The sequence below is a fragment of the Zerene cesonia genome, chromosome 7 (genome assembly GCF_012273895.1).
Source record: "Zerene cesonia ecotype Mississippi chromosome 7, Zerene_cesonia_1.1, whole genome shotgun sequence".
Classification (NCBI taxonomy): domain Eukaryota; kingdom Metazoa; phylum Arthropoda; class Insecta; order Lepidoptera; family Pieridae; genus Zerene; species Zerene cesonia.
Genome location: NC_052108.1, coordinates 153,501 through 179,510, shown reverse-complemented (window position 1 = coordinate 179,510; position 26,010 = coordinate 153,501). Strand labels below are relative to the sequence as shown.

The window sequence follows — 26,010 nt, the reverse complement described above, 5'->3', positions numbered from 1 at the left end:
AATAAATGTTATTTGCAGTTAACAATTTTCTTTTTTCTTTATTACAATATTTATGGCAAGACTAGGTATATTTTTGATCTATATCTCCACATACATAAAATTTGCAGATTCTTACCAAATATTTAATACGTATGCCGATAAAGCTTATAATCGCATATCATGAGTAAAAGCTAACGAGGTGGATAACTCGCGAAGACGTCAGGCTTGTTATGGGATAACGAGTTTTATGATATTGTTATGGTCCGGTCGTTGCTATTAATTTAATAAATTATGACAAAACTGAACAAGTTAATAATAAGAAAACAAACTTTACGTGCCCATTGTTTGAAAATTCATGTTTTACAGTTTTCTTGAATTTAAAGTTGTTGCAATAAAACTTGATTTAAACTTTTATTTAATAATAATAATGAAATGTTAATGTTATGTATACTCCTTTTCTAATGTAAGTAAAAATTTTAGTATTATATTTTTCAATTGTTATTTTCATTATGTAAGAGCCAAAAAGTGATATATACAAGCGCCGATATTAAGTGCTTAAGCACAAAAATGTCACCGATTAGCGCATAGTTCACTGCGCGTTATGTTCGTAAAATGGGAGCTTTGCACGCGTCGGAATGCGTAATGTACCTACAACAAAAAGGAATTCTACAAATTCGCACGATGTAGGAAATTTTAACCATTCTAGTTTTATTTATAACAAGCCGCTGGTCGCGGTTCCACCCGGGTATTCCCTGGGTAAAAACTAAATTAAATATAGCATAAATCACTCACAGATAGCGGTTCTCTCTATTGGTGTACTATTATAATTATTGTAATTTTTAAAATCGATTCGGTAGATCCCTACAGCTGTTCGTCACAATTTCGTCCGTGATACAGATATAGCCACATATACATTTCAGTCAGTGAAATTGCAGCTTTCGAGTGGTGAAAGAATTTTTTAAATCGGTCCTGTAGTTTTTGCATGAAAACTTTACAAACATACAAAAATAAAAACGTGTTTAAAACCTATCTACACTAATATTATAGTCTTAAAAACATTACACAAAGAAACAAGTAAGTTCCTATTAATTTAAAGCATATGTTCTTTGTTATCTACGTATATATATTCGCAGTTATCATTCTATAGGTACCTACTATTGGAAATACCATCACATGAAGACCATAGTTTATTTAAATAAAAAAAATTAGTCAGAGTCATTGCAAATGCAAAATCGATTTCATAAATTTTTACTAACTAAGTACAACAAATACAACAACCCAAACGTTTAACGTTTAAACCGTGGTATATTGCTATGCAGTAATGTCTATTATATATAATGGTTATAACACACAGTTTTCCTTAACGCTATCATAAAATGTTAAAAATTGGGCGCAGGATGTCACTGCCTCCCCCACAGAATAAGGAAACTATAAAATTTTATGCTCAGTTAAGGGCAGATGCTTTGAATTACTTGTACAACGTATCGCGTTAGGTAGCCCTAAGCCGAGACGAGTTTAATATTAATTTTGTTTTATGCTTGCAACTTTTATGGGAAAATCGTTCAGGCTACGTTTTCCATTGTGTTTAGTCGCCATATTTTCATGTATATTATACTAGTGAAAAATTTTCTGTTTGTTATGTCAAAATATGTTTAGTGCATTTTGCTTGTTATTTATTTTCGCATGCTGAAAACAGCTTAAAATTGTATCCTTATATCAGAAATGTAATCAACAGTGTACCTTATTTGGTACAAAACCACCAACTGTGTCCCATATATTTCGGAATCCCTTCATTCGTCACGTTATTTTTGCTGTCGCATCCTCCGTGTATACGCCATTCGCTGTGAAGCTAAAGTTAAATTAGTGTGCCTAATTTGTAGCAAGGACTATTGTTTGCTGGTCTTGTGTATGTAATTTGGTACCGCCGTCACGAGGACTGGCAGGTTGCGTAAATGTTTGCTTCTGTTATTGTGATTACACGAAACTTGAATTTGTCTTCCTTACACTCGTAATATAAGAAGACTACTTATATAGCTTGCTGCATTTTTGTAACTTCTTTATGTATACAGAGTATTTGCCTTGCATTTTCTGTTTTTCTAACCGCTGGTAAATGATACTAATTATAAAGATTCAGAAGCGTTTTCAAAATAAGTACTTAGGTAGATAACGGTTTTGCTTTGGGCTTAATATGTAAATTTTGGTATTGACTGAAATTTCTGTCGTTTTTCATGAAATAAATATAATATATTCTACTTCTTTTTTACATACTTATAATCTCAAATACAGATATTTATTTTCTGTAAGTTATTCTTGCTATTGGTATATCGTGATCCTTGTGAGCCATTCTCAAAGAAACTATTAGGATGGGCGATTGAAGTTATCAGAGAATCTATGATAGGCGATAGGGACATTTATTTTACCGGCTGTTGATAGGGTCTACAGCTCTTATCTTATGTTTTATTCAATAGAAATAACGAAACGAAAAATGTATGGAACTGTAAAACTTCTAAGTTAAGAATTATTTTTATGAAGTAATCATACTTACTAAAAATAGCAATTATTTTTATTTATTTATTATATTAGTAAACATTACTTATTTCATAAGATATTATTCATCAATTTTATTTGATAAATATTTTTCCGCATATTGGCAATATTGGTTGATAGTGTATTTTAGCGATCGTATCAATAATAATATGTGTATGGTTATTTTTATTTTAATATTTCATTGGTAGCATCTTTCACTGTCAGGTGAATGATGTTAGTATAATTATACAGTCGCGATTATAAGCAAATAAAATATTTACGGGTTAAATGTGAAATCGAGTAATATGGATTTGTCTACTAATAAAAATCACATAAAGCAAAACCATGGTTCTAGCACGAGTTAAACAGACAACAGACACAACTACAGATTATAAACTCAAACTCAAACATTTTATTTATTCTATTAGTCTTCTTATAGAAGCACTTTCGAATCGTCATTTTACACAGTTTTAACATTTACCACCGGTTCGGAAAGCAGTTTCTACAAAGAAGAGCCGGCAAAAAACTCTGTAGTTGCTCTTTTAAAATAATATCAATTTAACATTTTAATTCTACATAATATTAATATGTATAATACGCTAGGATCATTCATCATTCACTAAACGCATTAATTAGCCAACTTTAGATACGGAGATATGTGTAAAAGATATCTATATACAACACTTTATCCAATATGGAGTAAGTGAATAATATATGTTACTTTGTCTGCAGGCGACACGATATGCCCTAACGGCATGTTCCGTTGTGCGGACGGGAAATGCATCCCGGCGCTGTGGGTGTGTAACTACCAACAGGACTGCGAGAGAGGGGAAGACGAGCTGCAGTCTTGCCGTGAGTGTTGTTATAACAATGAAACCCTCTTTCCCGACCAAAAACTAATCCCTCGACATTTATATACGACTTCCTGCCCACTCTGTCCGTCACAATGTCCACTGCAAGGACGAAAATCCGAAAAATCACACGAAAACTGAAGCTCTTTATACCCGCGCCATTGTTGCGCGTGACAGCTGACAGGCGCGGTCGTTTTGACGTGTTTTCGCGCCATCAGTAAAAATGTAGGACAGGCGAAATGGAGCGTTGTCAAATTTACGTATACGTTGGTAGGACAGGAATTCCAAACGTTGTAATGTATAAAATATGTTACTGAAGAGTCTTGAAACGACAAATGTGGTTATTATATGTAGTAGTTATATAATATGTTATCGTACTGGAAAATATACAATATATTCCAATTTTATCAATTACATAATTTTATTTTAGATTGTAGTGATTCGATGAGAATTAGGATTTATTGAAAATTGTACCATATCGTTCCAGAAAATGATATATAATGTAATGAAACCGCTATGTGCAATTTATGAATTCCTGTGAGGATTTTTCCTAACATAAAGCCATTGTATGAAGCATAAAGTTGAATGAGAATAAATATGGGAATTGACATTAGTCGATCACGAATCACGGTCTGTCACTATTGTTGGTCTGTCATTATGGTTATATGTCAAACGATTTTATCACGTTCCCGAGTCTGTTATCCCAACGTTATAGCTTTTCTATTTTTACTTCTTTTTAAATGTTTTAAAATATTAAATGGAAATCGTTATTTTTAACCGCTTGATAAAGCTGCGCAATAAGGCAAACATGCAAGCTGCATTGCTGAACGTTAGTTGGATTTAAATTAAGAAATGCAACAAAACGTTTTCCTAAAAATTATGTAAATAAACACATCTTTTATCTAATAACCTATAAAAATGCATTAACAGTTAGATATCGTTAGAAATAACATTCAAAATGTATAAATAGCACACATGAAAAGATTTCACTTGCAGTGCATTTTAAATAGGAAATATTTCCGTTCACACCGGCATTTATCATCCGATTCAGCGAGGATTGTTTAGCAAAACAACGTTGAAGCAATTATTTTGAACACGGACAGGGCATTGAGCGATTAAACAATAAACCGATCCAATCATTTAACCCGTCGAGCGTGAATTCAATCACGGCTGATAAGAGCCCTACACACCTACACACCTACACACCTGTAGGGTTGCCGTAAAAACCCTTCCACGAACTGTGGGCGAGTATACAAATTGTATATTACGTATGTAGTATAGGCAACCCTTATTGGAGTGCCATGAGAAAGCTTTGAACGGCCGTGAGATTAGATTTATTTTCGATTTTAGTTGCTACTGATTATAGGGTTTTTTTCAATATATTATAATATACTTAGAAAATGTTAACACATTAAAATCGTCCATATTAAAAGCCCCCGCTCTGAAGGTGTATATATAGCTATGGAATTGAAGTATTCTTTTACGTTATTTTTTATTTGTTTCTATTCAATATAATATTGTGTTTAATATTTATATAAAGAACGTTCGGAAAGGCAACTTTCAAAAAAATTTATATACTCAATCAATCGAACAAGCATCCTTGTCTATATATTATCTATTCGTCTATATATTAAAGAAATGAAAATTCACCTACATTCAATCCTCGACGGCACGAACAAAGAATAACTACGCAGCCAACGTATGTAACTACAAAAACCTATTCAACTTTAAAACAATATGCCAAGTACTACCCTCATAAGTTTAGCATTCCCGCCACGATCCTATCCCCCCCATTGATTGATGACTGACACTGATTGCAGGTCGAGCGACCTTTGTCCTAATGACGGTGTGCGATTGATACAGCCTCCGCTCTGAATATTTATTGAGTGCCAATGTATTGGCATTACGAATTTGTTTCTATTTATTTGTTTGGCTGCTTTATCTGAGGGTTTACTGAGAATTCTGATCTATTTCGGGCGCAAGAATTTTAGTGTATTAATGTTACGATATAAAAATATTTACGCAGCTTAGTGTTGTGCTGATGATAATAGTTAAAGATAAATAAATCTATAGCGTAAACGCTAAGTTTTAAGCAAATGTATATTTGAATTAGGAAATTATTTACGGTTTTCTAGCGGTCATGGTGCTTTATGTCGTGTATGATGTACCATAACACAGTTTTCTATATTTGCTTTGTGTTTATCAGAGTTATGTTATGTTGTGTTATTAAAACATGCTATATTTCTTTTACCTTAAGGGTTTTTGTTACAATGGGGCTGCCATTAAGACAATGTTTAAAGCAAGTTCATAAATGATTGAATAAGATCGTTTCTTTCAATAGAGTTGCAAAGTAAATAGATCTTTATTTAAAAATCAAAATAGATTTCGATCACAAGAAGTTAAGTCACAAAAACCATGTATGATCACAGAAACGCTATCTTCCGTGCTAAGGGGGGTATTATAATAGAAAATATCATTTATCCTAGATCGATTTTATTGGATAAAGTAATATAGAAATATGATTCATTTTATTCCAATAAATTGTCAATTAAAATGAACCAAACATATGATCATATGATCCAAGATAAATGTTAGTGTAATATCCCCCTAACTTACAAACACGGAAAACTTGAAACACAATGAATAATTGTTGACCAATAACCGTTTCCAGAGCCCCCGGAGTGCGAGGCGGGCCAGCTGACGTGCGGACAGTACGTGTGGAACAAGACGTACTGCATCCCGCCGCACTACCGCTGCGACATGTACGTCGACTGCGTTGACGGCACTGACGAGGCGGACTGCAGTGCGTATACACCCTTTTTTTTAGCTGTACTAGTTGACACGTAATCCGTCTGCCGGGTTGTCTCGCTTGTCACTTGGCGCTATGAAGAATGGATCTTAACAAATAATAGCGAAACATTTATAAAAAAATATAAATTGTTAGAAATGATTTATTGATTTAAATTGTAAGAAATTAACTAATAATGTTTTAATAGTAACCGTTCTAGATTAATTCATCAAATCACATAATTTATTTCTGTAATTAAATACAATCTTTATTTTATCATAATTTCTGTAATCCACTTAAATTAATAATTTTTAATTGATTATTGAATTAACAAAGAGAGAATTGAAGTAAAAAATCCGCTTTCAAAATGACAGAATAAAACTAATTATAATGTGACCACACGGAAGGCTTTTAAATAATCATAGAATCATCAATCGACTCACCCGGTCGAAAGTTCTGAGTTAACAAACCCAAAAATACAGCTGAATTCAGAACCTCATCTTTGTTTCAAGGCGGTTGATAAGTATAACTGTACGAGTACCTTCAAACATGAAAATATTGATGTGAAAGAGCATAATTACCCGCTAATCGTCACCAATGTCGCTGACTCAGCATAAAGCCTTTCAGGTTACACGTCAAACGCACAGATTGCGTTACTGCGTCTCGCATTGTGTGTAGGCGCCTAAATCGTTTGCTGAATAAGTTATTATATGACTGAATAAAATATTTCGTGCGGTTAGGAGAAATACAAATAAGATATAATTGTCGCTTTATATCGTAATGTAGATACCTCTATGTGTGTGTGTGCGCACTGTGTATGTGTGGGTGTATGTATGTATGTGTGTGTTTTTAAGAAACCCATGTGTAACCATGACACTGTTTCCGAGGATATTTTAACTTTTTTTATAAAAAAAAAGAGATATAAAGGCTATCTTGATATCAAATCCCTTTAAATAATATAGTGTTCCCATATGAGGAACTAAACTATTAACGATAACTTATTATCAATCACACTAATACTATAAATGTAAGAGTTTGTTTGTTTGAATGTTTGTCCGTCAATCACGCTGAAACTGTTGAACGGATTTTGTTGAAATTTGGCACACAAACAGGGTATGAGCTGGCTTGGGTATATACTTTTTATCCCGATTAAATGCTCCCTTGGGATAAAACAGGAACCTTATTATTCGGGCGGAGCCGCGATAAGCGTCTAGTCCTATATATTTCCTATAACCAACAATAATAAACAAAATTAACCATAACATATAAAATGTTTATGTCAGCCGTCGGCGATCACTGGCCATATATTTAAATGAAATGAATAAGTCATATCAAGAAGCAGACGAGTGCAAGTGACGGCTCCTCAGATGTCCCAAGTTTTAATTGCAACGAAATTGAACTTTTTACGCGCAGACTCGAATCCAAGCACTTATTAATTAACTTTGTTTATTTCGTACGTACTCGACCTGAATTCGGACTGGTACATTCACTTTTATTCATGAAAATAATGCGAAAATTCGTTTTATTATTCTTTTTCATTGGGTCCAATGACAGACACGCTATCGAGATAACATGTTGCTTAAAATTTAATATACTACCTGTTTGCCCCAGCTTGGCCCGTAGTACATATATAGCTTACGTCACTCAGTGAAGTTGCAGCTTTCAAATGGTGAAAGAATTTTTGAAATCGGTCCAGTGGCTTCTGCCGAAAAGGTTACTAAACATGTTTAGATGCTAATGCATTGATACAACTCATTTTTCCTTGCCGTATTTCCTTTTTCCTGCCCCATTATTCATTCTTGCAACCGTAATGTGCCATAATGAAGCGTTGTTAGCAGAAATGTTATAGAAAACTCATTCAATTGAGCTATTTTTAGCGGGAAATTATTAATCAATCAAATCTTGATATATTTCACGACCACGCAAACAATGGACGGATTTCACTGTCGATTTTTCAACTAACGTCGTTTGATTTATTGTCAAACAGGTATTTGATCGCCGTTTGTATTTTTGTTGGTGAATGGGAAATATATACCTCTCATTTTTTAATTTTATTATAGCAATTGGACTCTTACATTGAATATGAATAAAGTTTAAAACTTACGGTAACTATAATTAACAACTTATTTCAAGTGGTTATATTATTGAGATATAATATAGAGGTAGGTTTTTTTTTATTAAATAAAAGAAGTGGAATGAAAAAATTAATAAAAAAAAATAATTACATTATTTTTTAACAAACATATCATGGACATTGCTGTTTACAATCAAAAATAAAAGAATCACGTGTGTCGTATCGGTTCAACGCCATACGAATTCTTAATACGTTCTAGGAACATCATTAAAAAATGGAAGATAATGGTAAACAAAAACCAGTGCAGCAAAAAGTAAAACTAAAAGCAATTAATTAAAAGCCGTTGACAAGACGTCGCCACTCCAGCCCCTCGCAGTTGACCCGGAAGCGTGCTGAGGGTCTGCGTCGATAGCACACGTCATGCATGCGACCGTGTAGCCTGCATGCATGGGCGTAAGGCAAGAAAAGTCAATTTATAGCCTTACGAACTGTTAGGCTATCGTACTAAACTTGTGTTTGTAAATGAAAATAAATGTCCCTATTGTATTGTCAGATTGTACTTAATTGATTCTTTCTTAGATATAAAGAAGAATATAAAACGATACTCCCGCCCTTTTCACTTATAAGAAAACGAGGGAAAAGAGTAAATATAAAACAGTGTTTAACAAAATGAAATACTTGAATGGGACTTTATTTATATACTAGTTGTTGTCCACAGCTTCGCATAGATGGTCATAAAAAAATTACATGGTCCATTTTTATTACAGCTTCATCTGTTATAAAATGCGGAGTGATTAAACGCTATTCGTTTAACTGTCGCCAGACAAAAAATCATACAACAAAATCAAAAAATCAAACAGATTTTTTTTATGTTTATTATACAGTATTTAATTTTTTTATCTAATTACGAATATAAGGAAGTAAAGACTATCCTTATGTATTAAGTGAGTTGAAAATCACAGGATAGAAAAAAATTTCTATTCTTTCAAAAATTTTTCATTTATAAAGCATTTCAATTTTTTTTTTTTTTTATGTCATCGCGGTCAGCTGAGCTGGTGGTTCGCCTGATGGTAAGCGATCACCACCGCCCATAAACATTCGCAATGGTAGTACCTCTGTGAATGCGCTGCCCGCTTTTATTGGGTAAGGGAAAAGGAAAGGATTAACGACTGGAAAGAAGGAATGGACTAGGACGGGTGAGGAAAAGGAAACGGGCCTCCGGCTCCCCCACTCACCGTACGAAACACAGTGGCATGCCACTATTTCACGCCGGTTTTCTGTGGGGGTGTGGTACTTCCCCGGTGCGAGCTGGCCCAATTCGTGCCGAAGCGTGCTCGACTCCCACATAAACAATGCAATTCAATGCTCTAAAACTAAAAAAAATTAAATCACAGGATAACGAATGGACGCGCACCTTTATATTATAGTTTGCAGCAAGATTAGATGAGTTCATTTCCTACTTCCAATTCGCTTTCGATTTCAACACAGAATTAGGTAGTTATATTACGTACTCGCTGATAATTTATACTTTAATAGCTTTTTAACTTGATTTTAATTAAAAATAATAAACTCAAATTATACCCGCAATAATCATAGCAATCTATACATATAATAAAACAGTAACCAGACTATTTCTGTACATTAATTTTTTTAAAGCGTTATCTTAAACGGTAATATGAATGTTTTCCAAATCCCAAAACAATGACTAGCATTATATGTATATGCTGTACATAGCTGTCTGTCTAGCTGATTGTGTGGATCAATCACGTAAAACTAATCTCTGGTAAGATTTTGACATTGTGATAGTCCAATATTAGGTTCAAATTATACGCTATATTTTATTTAAAAAATTATGTTTCGGGAGTGGCTATTCATATCTGTAACCAGGGGATACAAAAACCTATTTAGGTTTTTGTATTTCGCGATACAATTGCATTGGATAGGTCTTAAAAAAATTAAAGTACAATTTCTCAATAGTATTTTTATTAAGTATATGTTTTACGAGATATACGCATTTTAAATCGTAAAAAATACCATACTGTGTCTTTTTGAAGAACCGCCAAGTACAAAATGTTAAAGTACACGCCAATACAGCCGCGGGCAACAAACTGCTCACAAATATAGACAATAACACGGATACCATTCTCTTATAATTGACGTTCATTCCTTAAACGTTTTTCTTTACGATCATGTTACCTGTTGTTACTCTCTGCCTCTCTGTTGATAAATAGGTGACAATAAGCAAAGTTAAATACAATATTTTTCAAGCGCCGTGGGATTTATTAAATCCTCTCCAAGTATAAAAGATACCCGTAATGAATATTCCTTCGTGGAGGCAGGGACACGACGCATGCACTCAGTTTTACGAGACTGTTTGAAAGCCTTCAGATAATACGATTTTCATCACATTTTCATATAGTTATGTAAAGTCTCTTTCAGCGGCTGAAGTGCTTCAAGACGCCAGCGCTGTTTATAAAAGAGTTCCTTTGTGTCGCTTTAATACTCTTTTTGTGCTGGATGTTTGTTATAATGATTGCGTTTTATAAATTCAATCGGGTATACTTCGTTGCATTAAACGAAAACGCGGATATACATTTTAAAGCTGGAAATATAGAATAGTATTGCTGTCTTTATTCTCAGTATTTATTGAGATCAATAGTTTTATATACTAATGAGATAATTTTATTTTGTTCCACAGCGTACCGCAAGTGCCAAGTGGACGACTTTCAATGTGGGGTAGAGAATGCTGGCTACAGCAAAATTTCTACGACACAGGGACCTTGCATACCAAAGGAGAAGAAATGTGACGGGTAGGTTATGAAAACAAGTATAGTATATACATAACGAATTAGTATTAATATTTATTTATGTATTAAGAAAAATGGTAGAGATGGTTCCTGGAGATTCCAAAGCTGAAAACGTTTTTTAAAGCTATGAAAGGTTACTTCTTAGAATTAATATGATTCTAGTGATATTTACACTTTATTGGCTTCTCAAAGCGTTCATTAATTAAAACCAATAGCACGTGTCTAAAGAATTTATGATTCAATAACCAATAACTTTTCCACAGCTACGTAGACTGCAGAACGGGTAAAGACGAACAGGATTGCCCCGGGAATCCGCTCAGCTGTCGGCTCGACCAATTTCGATGCGCCTCAGGCAACAAGTGCGTGGACGCGAGCGCCAAGTGTGACCACAAGGATGATTGCGGAGACAACTCGGATGAAGACCAATGCAGTAAGTTAGCTTTTTTTAATAGAATTTAAGATCAACATTAGAAATACGATTATTTAAAGTTATGTTATATGTGAATAATCAATACCAAAGTGAGAAATTTTTGAAAGAATAGAAAAAATTTGATCACGTAGCAGTAATAAGATCTGCGTATCTTGCCTAACCGTTGCTACGGTTAGGCAAGATACGCAGGTTCGAATCCTGCCTCGTGATCAAATTTTTTCTATTCTTTCAAAAATTTCTCATTTATAAAGCATTTCAATGCTATAAAACTAAAAATTAAATACCAAAGTGGTTAAAATTCACTGCAAATCTTATTGACAAGAACTTTTTTTTGTTTTTTATTTGTATCTGGTCTACTAATAAGTCAGTCAGTCAGTCATCAGTGATTTTCGCGTGAGTAACGTACATATCTTACTAGACATTCTTACAAACTTTCGCTTTTATAATATTACTAAGATTGATTCAAATGTTTCCAGACTTCCCGCCCTGTCACATAGGACAGTTCCGCTGCAGCAACGCGCTGTGTATCCCGGTAACGTACCACTGCGATGGCTACAAGGACTGTTCGGATGGCTCCGACGAGACGAACTGCACCGCCATTACGTGCCCCGATAATAAGTACCTCTGCCCCAGGGGCGGGCCCGGGGGCACACACAAGTGCATCGCTCGGTCTCAGCTGTGTAACGGCAAGAAAGACTGTGAAGATAACGCTGACGAAGAAGCTGCATGTTGTGAGTTATCCTTTTTGAATAACAATTAGGGAATAAATAAGTGTAATGAAAATTTTATTCAGACTAGTCAATGTTCAATTTTGTTTTGAAATTGATGCAATGCCGGGTTTTGGGGTTCAGTAGATTTTTATTTCTTAAAACTTTTCCTCCTTTTAATACCTGTAGATGGAACTTTATTCCGCTATGATTTTATTTATTTCGAAAATACGTGCTTCAAAATATATGTCAGTCATTATGCCAATCTTTTATGAACCAATAATTACTTATTTTCCAGGAAATTATACTTACGGTGTTTCGTCAGTTCCTATTGTCTTAATAATGTTATAATAAATAATACCTGGGGAATTATTTGGTCGATTGTGATTTAAATTATATACAGATATACATAGTTTGAAACTCGAGAAAGAACCTAGCATATTTATTTCCCTAAATCCCTAGCCAATAGGACCTTTGCTTCTCTTTTCCATTGACCATAGTCGTTAGCATAGTAGTTAGCATAGTAGTTAGCATAGTAGTTAGCATACTAAAGCCGGGAAAAGTTTGTAAAATATATAAATGATAAATCGGTATCGTTCCCAGCGACCGCGTCGTGCCCCGCGCTGGAGTGCGAGCAGCAGTGCGTGGCGTCGCCGCTGGGCGGCGCGTGCGCGTGCGGCGCGGGGCTGGCGCTGGCGCCCGACAACCGCGCCTGCCGCGACCGCGACGAGTGCGCCGAGTGGGGGCCCTGCCACCAGCTCTGCGTCAACACGCCCGGCTGTGAGTGCGCTATACCAGTACCTGAACCAATTTCCTTGGGGAGTCGGGCAGGCTTCGGCACGAACGGGGCCAGCTCGCAGCGGGGATGTACCGCACCCTCGCAGAAGACCGGCGTGATATAGTATCATGCTACTGTGTTTCGTATAAAGTGGGAGAGCTGTAGGCCCGTTTCTCTTTACACATCGTTCCAGTCTATTCCTTCTTTCTAGTCGTCAAGCGTTTTCTTACCGTATCCATTACCGCTCAGAAGCGGGCAGCGCATTCACAGAGGCACTACCTCTGCTAATGTTTATGGGCGGTGACGCTTAACATCAAGCAATTCACCAGGTCAGTTGGCTAACAAAAAAAAAAATTATATGTTAAGGTATATTACTTCTACAGTGTTTTCAAGGTATTGAGAGTGTTTTAACCATTTGCAATAATTTACTTTAGCAGAGCAATATAGAATACATAAAACTATAAGTAATCTATTTCAGATTACTTTTGTAGTCATGGTCCAATCAACATGATATTTTAACATAACTCAATTCATCCCTCATTAACGTGCAAACGAAATATGCCTATGTTTATTTTCCTTCGTCTTCCAAAGAAGAACTGAAAACTGTAACATAATCTAAAATTATATATCATATTATATTTTTTATGAGTTATTCATAAAAAATATAATATATGTAATGTTTCACTAGTATGTTCTATAAAACGTCCGTATCCCACCAGCCTACAAATGCGCCTGCGCCCCCGGATACACGCTGATGGACAACAGCAGCTGCAAGGCGAACGCGGAGCCGCCCACGCTGGTACTGGCTCACGACAAGGGCTTACTAAAGCTGGACCTGGACAAACGCTTCCCCACTGTGCTGGCTAATGCCTCGTCTGCCGCCGGACTGGACTATCATTACAGGAGAAACATGCTGTTTTGGTCAGATCTTAAAACTAGGAAGGTTAGTTACTGATTTCATGCTAATTTATATGGCACATTGATTGCTACGTTTTGTCATTAAATTCTGCAAGTAGATGATTGGATTGGATTTGTAGATGTTGGAACGATTATTTTATGCTGGCAGTATGACAGTAATATACATTCTTCAAACTAAAATGAATAATATATGAATTGCTATGTATAATTAGCTCTTGAGTTAAATTTTATCCACTATAAAATTGTAATCTTAATAAAAGAGATATAGAAAAGTCACCTTTAAAGATTTTGTGACTCGTCACTTTGCAAGCTCTATACATACGTGGCTTCAGTTTGTTACAGCCGCTGCAACTAAGATCATAATACAACTAATAACTGAATAATAAAAAAGGTAGTTTAGTGAGCGTTGGTAACGAGTGGTGTGCGCTTGTGCGGTTGCAGATCCACGCGCAGCACCTGAGCGCGGGGCACAGCAGCGGCGACATCTCGGTGCAGGGCTCGTGGGCGCCCGTGGCGCTGGCGGTGGACTGGGTCGGCGACAAGCTGTACGTGGCCGACGCGCTCGGCCAGAAGGTGGACGTGTTCGAGCTGGACGGCCGCGGCCACGCCGTCGTGCTCGGCTCCAACCTCACCAGCCCCGCCGACATCGCGCTCGACCCCACGCTGGGTCTCATGTTCGTCGCGGACAGCAGCCAGGTGCCTTGGCCTTACCCTTTAGTATACTACACTGAATACTTGCAACTCTACTCTAGAACGTCGACACGACATCACTCATCACATCGCGTGATTTAAGTAGAATTACTTAGCCTTATGGCTATAAGCCAGTCCTTGCAGGCGAAAACCGAAACCGAATAACATTTCTATTTTACAAATTATTGTATAGAATACAAATATAAACATAATATATTACTTAATGTTTCAGATCATTCGAGCAAACATGGATGGAACCCACTCCAGATCGATAGTCTCGGAAGCGACATATAAGGCGTCCGGCATCGCTGTGGATACGATAGCGAGGCGGATATTCTGGTGCGACTCTCTCTTGGACTACATCGAAACAGTCGACTATGATGGCAACTACAGGTTCTTAGTCCTCCGAGGCCAGCAAGTCCCCAGCCCGTCGAGACTGGCTCTGTTCGAAGATAAAGTTTTCTGGTCCGACAGCACTAAGCAAGGAATCAGTTCTGTCAACAAATATCTCGGCTCATCCAGCATAGAAGCCATTTATAAAATTAAAGACATAAGGGAACCGAAAGCATTGACTGTCATACACTCTTTGAAACAAACATCTGTAAATAACCCGTGTGGAAATAACAACGGCGGATGCTCGCAGATGTGCATCGTGACGGCGCTGCAGAACGGCGGCCTGGGCTACCGCTGCGCCTGCAACATTGGATATAGATTAGAGACTGACTTAAGAAACTGTGATTTAGTTAAGGAATTCCTCATGTATTCACAACAGAGATTTATTAAAGGAAAAGTTATAAACCCCGTTATAGAGGGTTTTAATGACGCCATCTTGCCTGTTGTTTCAAGACGTGCTCGATTTGTCGGATTAGATTTCGATTCGCGGGACGAGTACATTTATTATTCAGACGTCCTGCAAGATGTTATTTACAGAGTACACAGAAACGGTACGACGAAGGAAATCGTCTTGGCGTCACAAAATGAAGGAGTGGAAGGTTTAGCTGTAGATTGGGCGTCGAAAAATTTGTATTATATAGACTCCAGGAAAGGTACATTGAATGTTCTCTCAACGAGAAACGTTTCATACAAGAGAACTCTATTAAAAGACTTAAAAAGACCGCGTGCTATAGTAGTCCATCCGAACAAAGGCTTTATATTCTTTTCTGAATGGGACCGTCCAGCTAACATAAGCAGAGCGAACACTGACGGTAGTGGATTATTAGTATTCGAAAATGTGACTCTCGGTTGGCCCAATGGCCTATCGATAGATTTCATGGCAGACCGACTTTACTGGTGCGATGCTTTATTAGACCACGTACAACATGCCAAACTAGACGGAACAGACGTGCAAACTGTTAATTCCAGACTGATCAGGCATCCTTTCTCGATAGTGATTTACAAGGACTTCATGTTCATAACCGATTGGAGATTAGATGCCATTGTACGCTTACACAAACTGACCGGAGAACAAGAAGACATCATGGTCAGGGAGCCGCCGACGAATAGGCTATACGGTGTTAAAGTTTACAGCGAAGATGTTCAAAGAATAGATCCTAACCAACCGTGTTCCGTCAATAATGGAAACTGTCAGAAGTTCTGCTTCGCGATACCTAGAAATAACACAGAGTTACTGACTGTCAAGTGTGGTTGTCCGTACGGTGAAAAACTGGCAAAGGACGGCACGAGTTGCGTGCCAGATCCTACATTTGAACCGCCCCTACAAGCCTGCCCCAACACCTGGGACTTCACCTGTAATAACCAACGCTGCATTCCGAAAAGTTGGGTGTGCGATGGGGACGATGACTGCTTGGATAACAGCGACGAAGAACAAAACTGCACAAGTGAGTAGATGATCATTTTCTATTCTTCTCGAGGCTTCTGTGCTAATTTATCAAACTTACGAATGTTTTTAGAGTGACCACTGATAATATAATTTTCTCATGATTGTTTTCCAGAAACGACGTGCAACGCATCCGAATTCATGTGCAAGTCGGGTCGCTGCATCCCCGCCACGTTCAAGTGCGACTCGGAGAACGACTGCGGCGACTTCTCAGACGAGACGGGCTGCGTCAACGTCACCTGCAGCTCGTCGCAGTTCCAGTGCGACAACGGCCGCTGCGTGCCCAACACCTGGAAGTGCGACTCGGAGAACGACTGCGGGGACGGCTCCGACGAGGGGTCGCATTGTGCAGAGAAGACTTGCGCCTACTTCCAGGTAACGTTTTAATTATATTCATAAGCTCTGGTTGTCAAATATTCGACAGTTTAAAATGTACCAAGACATTAGAGATTCGTTGTAGATGTTTAGATAAAATTGACCCCATTTTGTTTACGTTATAGCAAGTCATAGCTAAACTGAAGTGACGCACGCTTCAATACTTTCGTATCCTGTTTCAGGCAAAATAGTCTAGTTTCAGAACTATAATATCTACATGTTTATGTGTGTACTTTTCAATATTTTTAATATACAAAACACAAAAATTACTAGAGCGCTTGGGCTGAATTTTGTTTTTTCTACCCCCAAGGGGATAATTTTTTCTATTAAGTTAATGGCAACGGCTAGTGTACAAAAAACCGTATAAGCGAGAGAGAGTGGGAGCGTCTACTTTTCACTTTTTTTTACTAGTTCACGTGCCCGCGCACGGGGCACTGCATCCCCGCGTCGTGGGTGTGCGACGGCGACGACGACTGCTTCGACAAGCAGGACGAGGCCGACTGCCCGCCCGTGTCCTGCCTCGCCAGCCAGTTCAAGTGCGCCGACCTCAAGCAGTGCGTGCAGGTATGGTCAGCGGTCTTGGACAAATCGCCTAATCGAAGTCTATTCTTGCTTGAGAATGTTAGACAGCTCGGTAGAACCGAATAGTCTGCATGCATATAAGATGTTTTTGTTTCTTGGCTTCCTTACCTCAGAAATTTTGACTCGATGAATCAATTTTTGACGATTCTGTTTTATTTTGAAAGCCTTCCATGTGGTACCGTTTAACTTTAGTCTTGCTCTAAGAATTTGAAAGCGGTTAATTATATGTTAAAAATAGTTATGTAATACTTCACTAAAGCTTAACTAAAGTGGTGACACACGTGGTCAGGAAGCGTACAAGTGTGACGGCATCCCGGACTGCAACGACGGGTCGGACGAGGCGGGCTGCCCCTCGCTGGCGCCGCACCAGTGCGCGCCCGACAAGCAGTTCCAGTGCAAGACGTCCGGCATCTGCATCCCGCACACCTGGTACTGCGACGGTGAGACGCTTGCCCTATTTTTTCCTTATTAATAATACAGAAAATACATACGCAAAAAATATTTTTTGAATATTTGAACTGTACATACGAAAAAATAATAGAAATAGACAGTGCAAAGGGTGTTTCCTAAGTAAAAAAAAATATGCTTTAATTATAGAATCATCTAAATTATCTCACTCGTCTATTATATAGAGCTTGCGGAATTAAATAATATAATCCTGACGATCCTAATCGTGATAATAAGAGGAACTGATCAAATTATTCGATTGACACCGAATGTATCGAGATTCGGTGTCAATCGATGCTTGTAAAGTTTAAATTGCCTCTGTCCGTTTAAAGCGGGTGAAATCGAGTCTAAAGGAGTCGTTTAGGTAGCAACCTGCACACATGCAGGTGCAGCTAAATCTAAAAGCAAGCAATAAAAAGTTCCGAGTGGTGCGCACAGGCACGCCGGACTGCGAGGACCTGTCGGACGAGCCGGCGGCGTGCGGCGCGGCGGCGTGCCCGGCCGGCCACTTCCGCTGCGCCAACGGGCGCTGCGTGTTCCGCGCCTACGTGTGCGACGGCCGCGACGACTGCGGCGACGCGTCCGACGAGGGCGCCGCGCACGCCTGCCACCCGCCCGCCTTCAGGTCTGCGCTCACCTCTCACCTCTCACCTCTCTCTATACGTTCTATAGACCGACTTCTCCAGAAGAGGTTACCGCTTGGACTGCCTCTCTTTGGTTTCGTCACCTCAGAACTTTGTAATAGGTGAACCCGCTTTCTCTATACTAATGTTATAAAACTGAAGAGTTTGTTTGTTTGAACGCGTTAATCTCATCTCAGGAATTACTGGTACGATTTCAAAAATTCAAGTGTTAGATAGCGATTTATTGTTGAAGGTTAAAGGCTATGTAACATCATAGACTACTTGGGTAAAACTGTAGGGCACACGGCTGGTATCTAATATTGCTAAAAATGCAAACATTGAAAACTATTTATACTGTTTACTAAATAAACACTTTTAAGTTAATTTATCGAATTTATGTTACATAATTATTATCTATAATGTTATTGACAGAACATTTACAAATTCGTTAAGTTACAAAAGAAATAATTCACATACATTTTTGACAACAACAAGAATATTATATTAAATTATTATTATGTTACGTGTCCAGATGTCCAGCGAACCAATGGCAGTGCCCCGGAGTCACAAATCGATGCGTCAATATCACACAAGTCTGTGACGCGAATCTTGACTGTCCCAATGGTGCTGATGAAGGTAAATAATATTTGTTACGCTTATAATCTAAATTAATGGAGTAGTCTGTTCGCTACAAACGTTAATAGAAACTTTCATTATTATCATGACTAATATATATATTCATATTTTAACAGGTGAGGGCTGCGATTTCGCTGAATGTGACCACCGCTCCGGATTATGTTCCAACGAATGCAAACAAACTCCAACCGGCCCGCTGTGCCTGTGTCCCAGCGGAGAAGAGCTGGAAAGCGACGGTTTCACCTGCAAGGACATCGACGAATGCAACCCGCCAGGCTTGTGCTCGCAGATCTGCACAAACACGAAACGATCCTACTTCTGTAGCTGCGTGGACGGCTACCAACTCGCTGCCGATAAACATTCCTGCAAAGCGAATAACCATTCTAGTGCTTTCTTGATCATATCCAATAGACATTCCATATTGGTGGCGGATCTGAATGAGCAAGGCTTAGAACGAGTTCCAATTAACGTTGAGAATGTAGTTGCAACAGCGTCCAACATGCACACGGGCACGATATTCTGGTCAGATATGAAGCTCAAGATTATTTCACGACTGGACCGGGGTAGCGAACCGCAAATCCTGGTATCAACCGGGCTGGATCTCGTCGAAGGGTTAGCTTACGATTGGGTGGGAGGAAACATATATTGGCTGGATAGCAAACTTAACACGATCGAAGTATCTAAAGAGGATGGAAGTTCGAGAACTGCGCTGGTCAGCGGCAACATAACTCAGCCAAGAGGCATGTGCTTAGATCCAGCTCCCAACGCGAGGTGGCTATTCTGGACCGATTGGGGAGAAAATCCTCGTATCGAGAGAGTCGGTATGGACGGTACACAACGTATGGCGATCATTACCACCAAAATTTACTGGCCTAACGGTTTGACGCTTGACACGGCGACACAAAGAGTTTATTTTGCGGATTCTAAATTAGACTTTATCGATTTCTGCTACTACAACGGGTCCGGAAGACAGCAAGTGTTAGCTGGAAGTCACTATCTTCTACACCCGCATTCGCTTACGTTGTTCGAAGACACATTATACTGGACTGACCGTCAGTTGAACCGAGTTTTATCTGCGCACAAGTTCAGAGGCACGAATCAAACGGTGGTTTCACATCTGATATCTCAGCCGCTTTCCATCCACGTGCACCATCCCTCGCTCCAGCCGCTGTACCAGTCGCCTTGCAAGCCAGATACTTGTCAACATCTTTGCCTGTTGAGTCCCAATAAAACGACAGGATACACTTGTATGTGTAAACCAGGATTTAAATTATTACCGGACGGAAAATGTATCGAAGGTAATTGATATATTTCATTAATTAAATCACATTATATCTTTATTAAAAACAAATGTACCTAATGATAAATTGTTATGAATTTCAGAGGAATCTCCGTATCTAATGGTTCTCAAAGGATCACAAATAATAGATTTGGCAACCGATGGATCTGGCAGAGCTGGGCAATTACCTCCAGTTGTTGGAATTCAAGGTATAAATTCTTTCTTTTAGAATGTAATTACAAAATTCACTTTAGAACCCGTTATTAATTAATTGGATTTCACAGGAGGAGTTCAGTTGGATTACGACCGACAAGGACATATGTTATACTGGCTTCAATCAATTTCTGGTGACAGTGAAGATGACGAGAACTGCACGGTTTATAGCATGCCTTATGGAGGAGGAAATAAGGTCGAGTTCCTGGGTCAAGACAATGGCATAGTTGGCGCACCGTCAGCTATAGCCTTTGATTGGCTCGGAAGAAATCTATACATGTCAAATAGAGTCGCCAGTAACATTGAACTTATTCGTGTTGACGGTAAAGTTAAATATCGATCCATTGTATTTGCTAATGATGGAAGTAGAAACTCAATTGCTAAACCAAGAGGAATATGTCTGGATCCGACCGAAGGGTGAGTAATGATATGATTAGTAAGTCCATTGTTTTGAATCAAATCGAAAACAGTAAACTAATAGATACATTTTTTTTTTAGAAAAATATACTGGGCTGATGAAGGTGGCTATGGTGTGCCAGCAAAGATCGGAAAAGTTAACATGGATGGTACATATCCAGTCATATTAGTTGATTCTATAGAAAGACCTGAAGCTGTTACTGTGGATATAGAAAAGAAAATAATTTACTTCACCACCCAATATCCTGCAAGCGTTGTTAGCGTGAACACAGAAGGAAACGACAGAAAAACAATTCTGACTGAAGCAAACGCTATATCGTATCCAAAAGTAATTTCAGTTCTCGATTCGCGATTGTACGTCTTGGATCAACGCCACGAAAAGATTTTCAAAGCTGATCTTCCAAACGGAGACAATATTAAGGTTATACTCGATAATGAAAGTGATCTAAAATCGATGACAATATTCCAAAAAAGAAAAATGATGCATCACCCATGTTCGCAAAACAATGGCGGATGTGAACAAATATGTATTCCAAGTGAAGGTGGATCCAGAGTTTGTGCATGCTCAGTGGGCTATAGGAAAGAGAATGAAATAAACTGTGTTCCTTATAAGACATTTGCAGTAGTTTCTCAATTGGATCTAATAAGAGGCTACAGTCTCGAAGGAAGCGCAGAAGCAATGGTCCCAGTTACAGGCGTAGGGCACCACATCTTGCATGTTGATGTTCACTTCGCAGAGAACTACATTTATTGGGTGGAATTCAACCGTGGGCAATGGAACGGTATATTCCGTGTTAGACCCAACGGCACCGAACTACAGCATATTGTAAAGGATGGTATTGGCAGTAACGGAATCAGAGGCTTAGCCGTCGACTGGGTTGCTGGCAATTTATACTTCACTAATGTCTTCCCACATGAAAACTACGTAGAAATGTCTTGGCTCGATGGTTCGAACAGAAAAGTTATTGTAAAAACAACTATGGATGCTCCACGAGAACTGGCAGTCAATCCGATAAAGAGACTGTTGTATTGGATCGACTATGGTCAATATCCGAGAATTGGAAAGGCCTACCTCGACGGAAGCAACTGGCAAACTCTTGTCACATCTGGTATATCAAATCCTAGAGATTTAACGATAGACATGCTTACCCATGACGTTTATTGGGTTGATTCTAAACTCGACCAAATACAGAAAATATCATATAGCGGTGGCAATAGACAACTTATTCGATCAAACCTTCCTAACCCAATGGGTATAGCAATACACACGGGCAATGTTTTCTGGGTAGATAGGAACTTGCAAACAATTTACAAGGCCTCCAAGTTACCTGGTAACATGTCGATGCCAGAAAAGTTAAGAACAAACCTTCCAAAATTGAGAGACATTGTTATTTTTGATATAAACAATCAGCCAACAGACGAAAATAATCCATGTAGAAAGCTTGGAAATGGAGGTTGTGATCAGCTTTGCTTCAGTTATCCACCTGATGCTAACAAAGGCTATACTCATAGATGTGATTGTGCCACTGGTCAAATATCTGCCAACAATCCTAAAAAGTGTGATGTTGTTGACGAATACTTGGTCTTTACTACGAGGACTGAAATTCGCGCTATCAATTTAGATCCTAAATCAACTGGTGTTCCTTTCAAACCCATTGGAAACTTAACCAATGTCGTTGGGGTTGAATTCGATTATGCAGATAATAAATTATTCTTCACACAAATACGACCATGGGCGAGAATCGCATGGATGTCTGCAAACAACCCAGATTTTTCTGGAATACAAAACATCATCAACAAAAATATTAACCCCGAAGGTATCTCATACGATTGGACGCAAAAGAAAATCTATTGGACTGATAGTTCCAACAATTCTATATACGCTATGAATTTAGATGGTACGGAGTTAGTAATGATTGCAAGAGTCGAACGTCCAAGAGCAATTGTTGTAGATCCATGCAATGGAACATTGTATTACACTGATTGGGGACGATTTGGCACATCTGGAAAAATCTATAGAACCACTATGGCTGGATCTTTAAAGAAAGCTATTATCGACAAAGATTTATCGCAGCCCAGCGGTCTTACGATAGATTTCGAGGAAGACATGCTTTATTGGACAGACGCTGTACGTGAAAAAATAGAACGCTCGAAGCTGGATGGTTCAGATAGAGAAGTATTAATTTCTGCCACAATTTACCCATTCGCAATAACAGTGTTTAGAAACTATATTTACTGGACCGATTTACAATTGCGAGGTGTATACAGAGCGGAAAAGCACACTGGTGCTAATATGATCGAAATGGTTAAACGTTTAGAAGATTCGCCACGTGATATCCACATATACAGTACAAGCCGACAGAAATGTCAAACTAACCCATGTAAAATTAACAACGGTGGTTGCGCTCATAGTTGCCATCCCGCGCCAAACAATTCAGTAGAATGTAAATGTGACGACAATACTAAGCTGGTTAATGAGGGTCGTATGTGTGTCTCAAAGAATATTACCTGCGATCCTAGCAAGTTCTTCTGCGCCAATGGCAAATGTATCAGCAGAATGTGGTCATGTGATGGAGACGATGATTGTGGGGATAATTCAGATGAAGATATTAATTATTGTGCCTACCATTCTTGTTCGCCGAATGAGTTCCGCTGCAATAACGGACGCTGCATTTTCAAATCGTGGAAATGCGACCATGAGAACGATTGTAAGGATGGTTCAGATGAAGAGGGCTGTGTTTACCCACCTTGCGCACCCGGTGAATTTACCTGTCTCAACTCTCGTTGTATTCCAATGTCCCAGGTCTGCAACGGCATTAATGATTGTAAAGATAACATTACTTCAGATGAAACACACGAGAGATGCCCAAGGAATACAACCTGTCCAGCAAATCATCTGAAATGTGAAAAAACTAACATCTGTGTTGAACCTTATTGGCTATGTGATGGTGATAATGATTGTGGTGATAATTCTGATGAAGATCCCCTACATTGCGCTCAAAGAACCTGTCCACAAAATAGTTTCCGATGCCCCAACCATCGATGCATTCCTGCTACTTGGTACTGTGACGGTGACGACGACTGTGGTGATGGAGCTGATGAACCTCCGGAATATTGCCGTTCAGAAGGCCGCACGTGCTTCGGTGACTTGTTCACTTGTGACAACGGCAACTGTATACCGAGAATTTACATATGCGACGGAGATAATGATTGCCTGGACAATAGTGACGAAGACTCAAGGCATCAATGTAATGAACGAAAATGTGACCCAGAAACAGAATACACATGCGAGGAGAACAGATTTTGGAACAGAGCTCAATGTATACCTAAGAAATGGCTATGTGATGGTGACCCTGATTGCATTGATGGAGCAGATGAAAATTCAACAATACATCACTGTTCTACTCCAACGCCCTGTACGGAAGATCAATTCCAATGTAATAATGGCCGATGCATTAACGAAGGTTGGGTTTGTGATCACGATAATGACTGCGGAGATGGCTCTGATGAAGGCAAGCAATGTAACACGCAATATAAGAGCTGCACAGACCAGGAATTCCGCTGTCAGAATTTCAAATGTATACGAAATCATTTCAGATGTGACGGAGAAGACGATTGCGGTGATCATTCAGATGAAGTAGGTTGTGTCAAAGAAAATAAGACATGCCCTGACGGTCAATTCAAATGTAACAACGACCAATGCATTGATAATAGATTAGTTTGCAATAAAGTGTCTGACTGCACAGACGATTCTGACGAACCAGCGCATTGTAATGTCGATGAATGTGCGAAACTAGAAATAAACCAATGCGGTCATAAGTGTATTGATACAATAACTGGATATTATTGCGATTGTAAACAAGGCTATAAACTGTTAGCTGACGGAAAAGCCTGTGCAGATATTGATGAATGTATAGAGACGCCAGGCGTTTGTTCACAATATTGTTCCAACACCCCAGGTTCTTATTACTGTAAGTGTAATGACCAATACTACGAAAGAGAAGTTGATGAACATACATGCAAAAGAAAAGATAACACAACCGCATGGGTCATATTTACTAACAAATACTATGTCAGAAACATGTCAACAGATGCATCATTATATAATTTAGTTCACCAAGACCTTATGAACGTAGTTGCCATAGATTTTGACGTCAAAGAACAACAAATGTATTTCGCAGATGTGTCTGCTAAAACTATATATAGATCAGATTATTCCGATCCCAACCCAACTAAAGAAGTTGTAATAAGGCATGATTCACATGGACTAGAAGGTATTGCTGTCGATTGGATTGGAAGAAAGCTGTACTGGCTAGATAGACATTCAAAGAATTTGGACGTCGCTGAATTGGATGGTACTAGAAGGAAAACTCTGAGAACTGGAATTGCTGATCCTAGAGCAATTGTTGTCCACCCTGGTACTGGTTATTTATATTTTACATCATGGCACTTACAGGCATACATAGGAAAATTGGGTATGGATGGATCTAACTTTACTGCTATCTTAAACTGGGAAGACGATATCGCATGGCCTAATGCGTTAACTGTTGATTATTTCACTGACAGGATCTATTGGGCTGACGCTCACTTAGATTATATCGGATCTGCTGATTTGGAAGGTAGACATCGCCATGTTGTATTATCTGGAAGTAAAGTTCCCCATGTTTTTGCATTAAGTCTTTTCGATGATGAAATCTATTGGACAGATTGGAACTTAAAAGCAATTAGCAAAGCGAATAAACACTCTGGTGAAAATTTAGTAACTCTCAGAAACACGACTCATCGACCATACGATATACACGTTGTGCACCCATTGAGACAGCTTCCATACACAAATCCTTGCGGTACCAACAATGGAGGTTGTTCACATCTTTGCTTAATAGCACCACCCCACGAATCTAGCTATTTGAATATAGAAGGATATGGAGAAGAGGGTGCAACGACTTACAAGTGCGCTTGTCCGAACCAGTTCTATTTAGCGAGGGACATGAAAACATGTATAGCCAATTGTACAGATGGTCAACATAGGTGTAATGGTCGCGATGAAAAATGT

At 38.6% G+C, this 26,010-nt stretch overlaps 1 protein-coding gene across 1 annotated transcript in view; it reads left to right on the top strand.

The window, feature by feature from the left end:
- The window catches only part of LOC119828178 (low-density lipoprotein receptor-related protein 2), a 137,195-nt gene that overhangs the window by 109,974 nt on the left and 1,211 nt on the right, over positions 1-26,010 (top strand). Inside the window, exons 2-19 of the mRNA XM_038350277.1 lie at positions 3,238-3,357; positions 6,028-6,159; positions 10,917-11,028; positions 11,289-11,455; positions 11,932-12,186; positions 12,766-12,942; positions 13,660-13,883; positions 14,300-14,554; positions 14,781-16,386; positions 16,501-16,760; positions 17,172-17,324; positions 17,632-17,782; positions 18,228-18,414; positions 18,945-19,048; positions 19,165-20,346; positions 20,432-20,536; positions 20,612-20,957; positions 21,039-26,008. Of these exons, the coding sequence (XP_038206205.1) occupies positions 3,238-3,357; positions 6,028-6,159; positions 10,917-11,028; positions 11,289-11,455; positions 11,932-12,186; positions 12,766-12,942; positions 13,660-13,883; positions 14,300-14,554; positions 14,781-16,386; positions 16,501-16,760; positions 17,172-17,324; positions 17,632-17,782; positions 18,228-18,414; positions 18,945-19,048; positions 19,165-20,346; positions 20,432-20,536; positions 20,612-20,957; positions 21,039-26,008 (10,506 nt within the window). The remainder of the gene's footprint in view (positions 1-3,237; positions 3,358-6,027; positions 6,160-10,916; positions 11,029-11,288; positions 11,456-11,931; positions 12,187-12,765; positions 12,943-13,659; positions 13,884-14,299; positions 14,555-14,780; positions 16,387-16,500; positions 16,761-17,171; positions 17,325-17,631; positions 17,783-18,227; positions 18,415-18,944; positions 19,049-19,164; positions 20,347-20,431; positions 20,537-20,611; positions 20,958-21,038; positions 26,009-26,010) is intronic.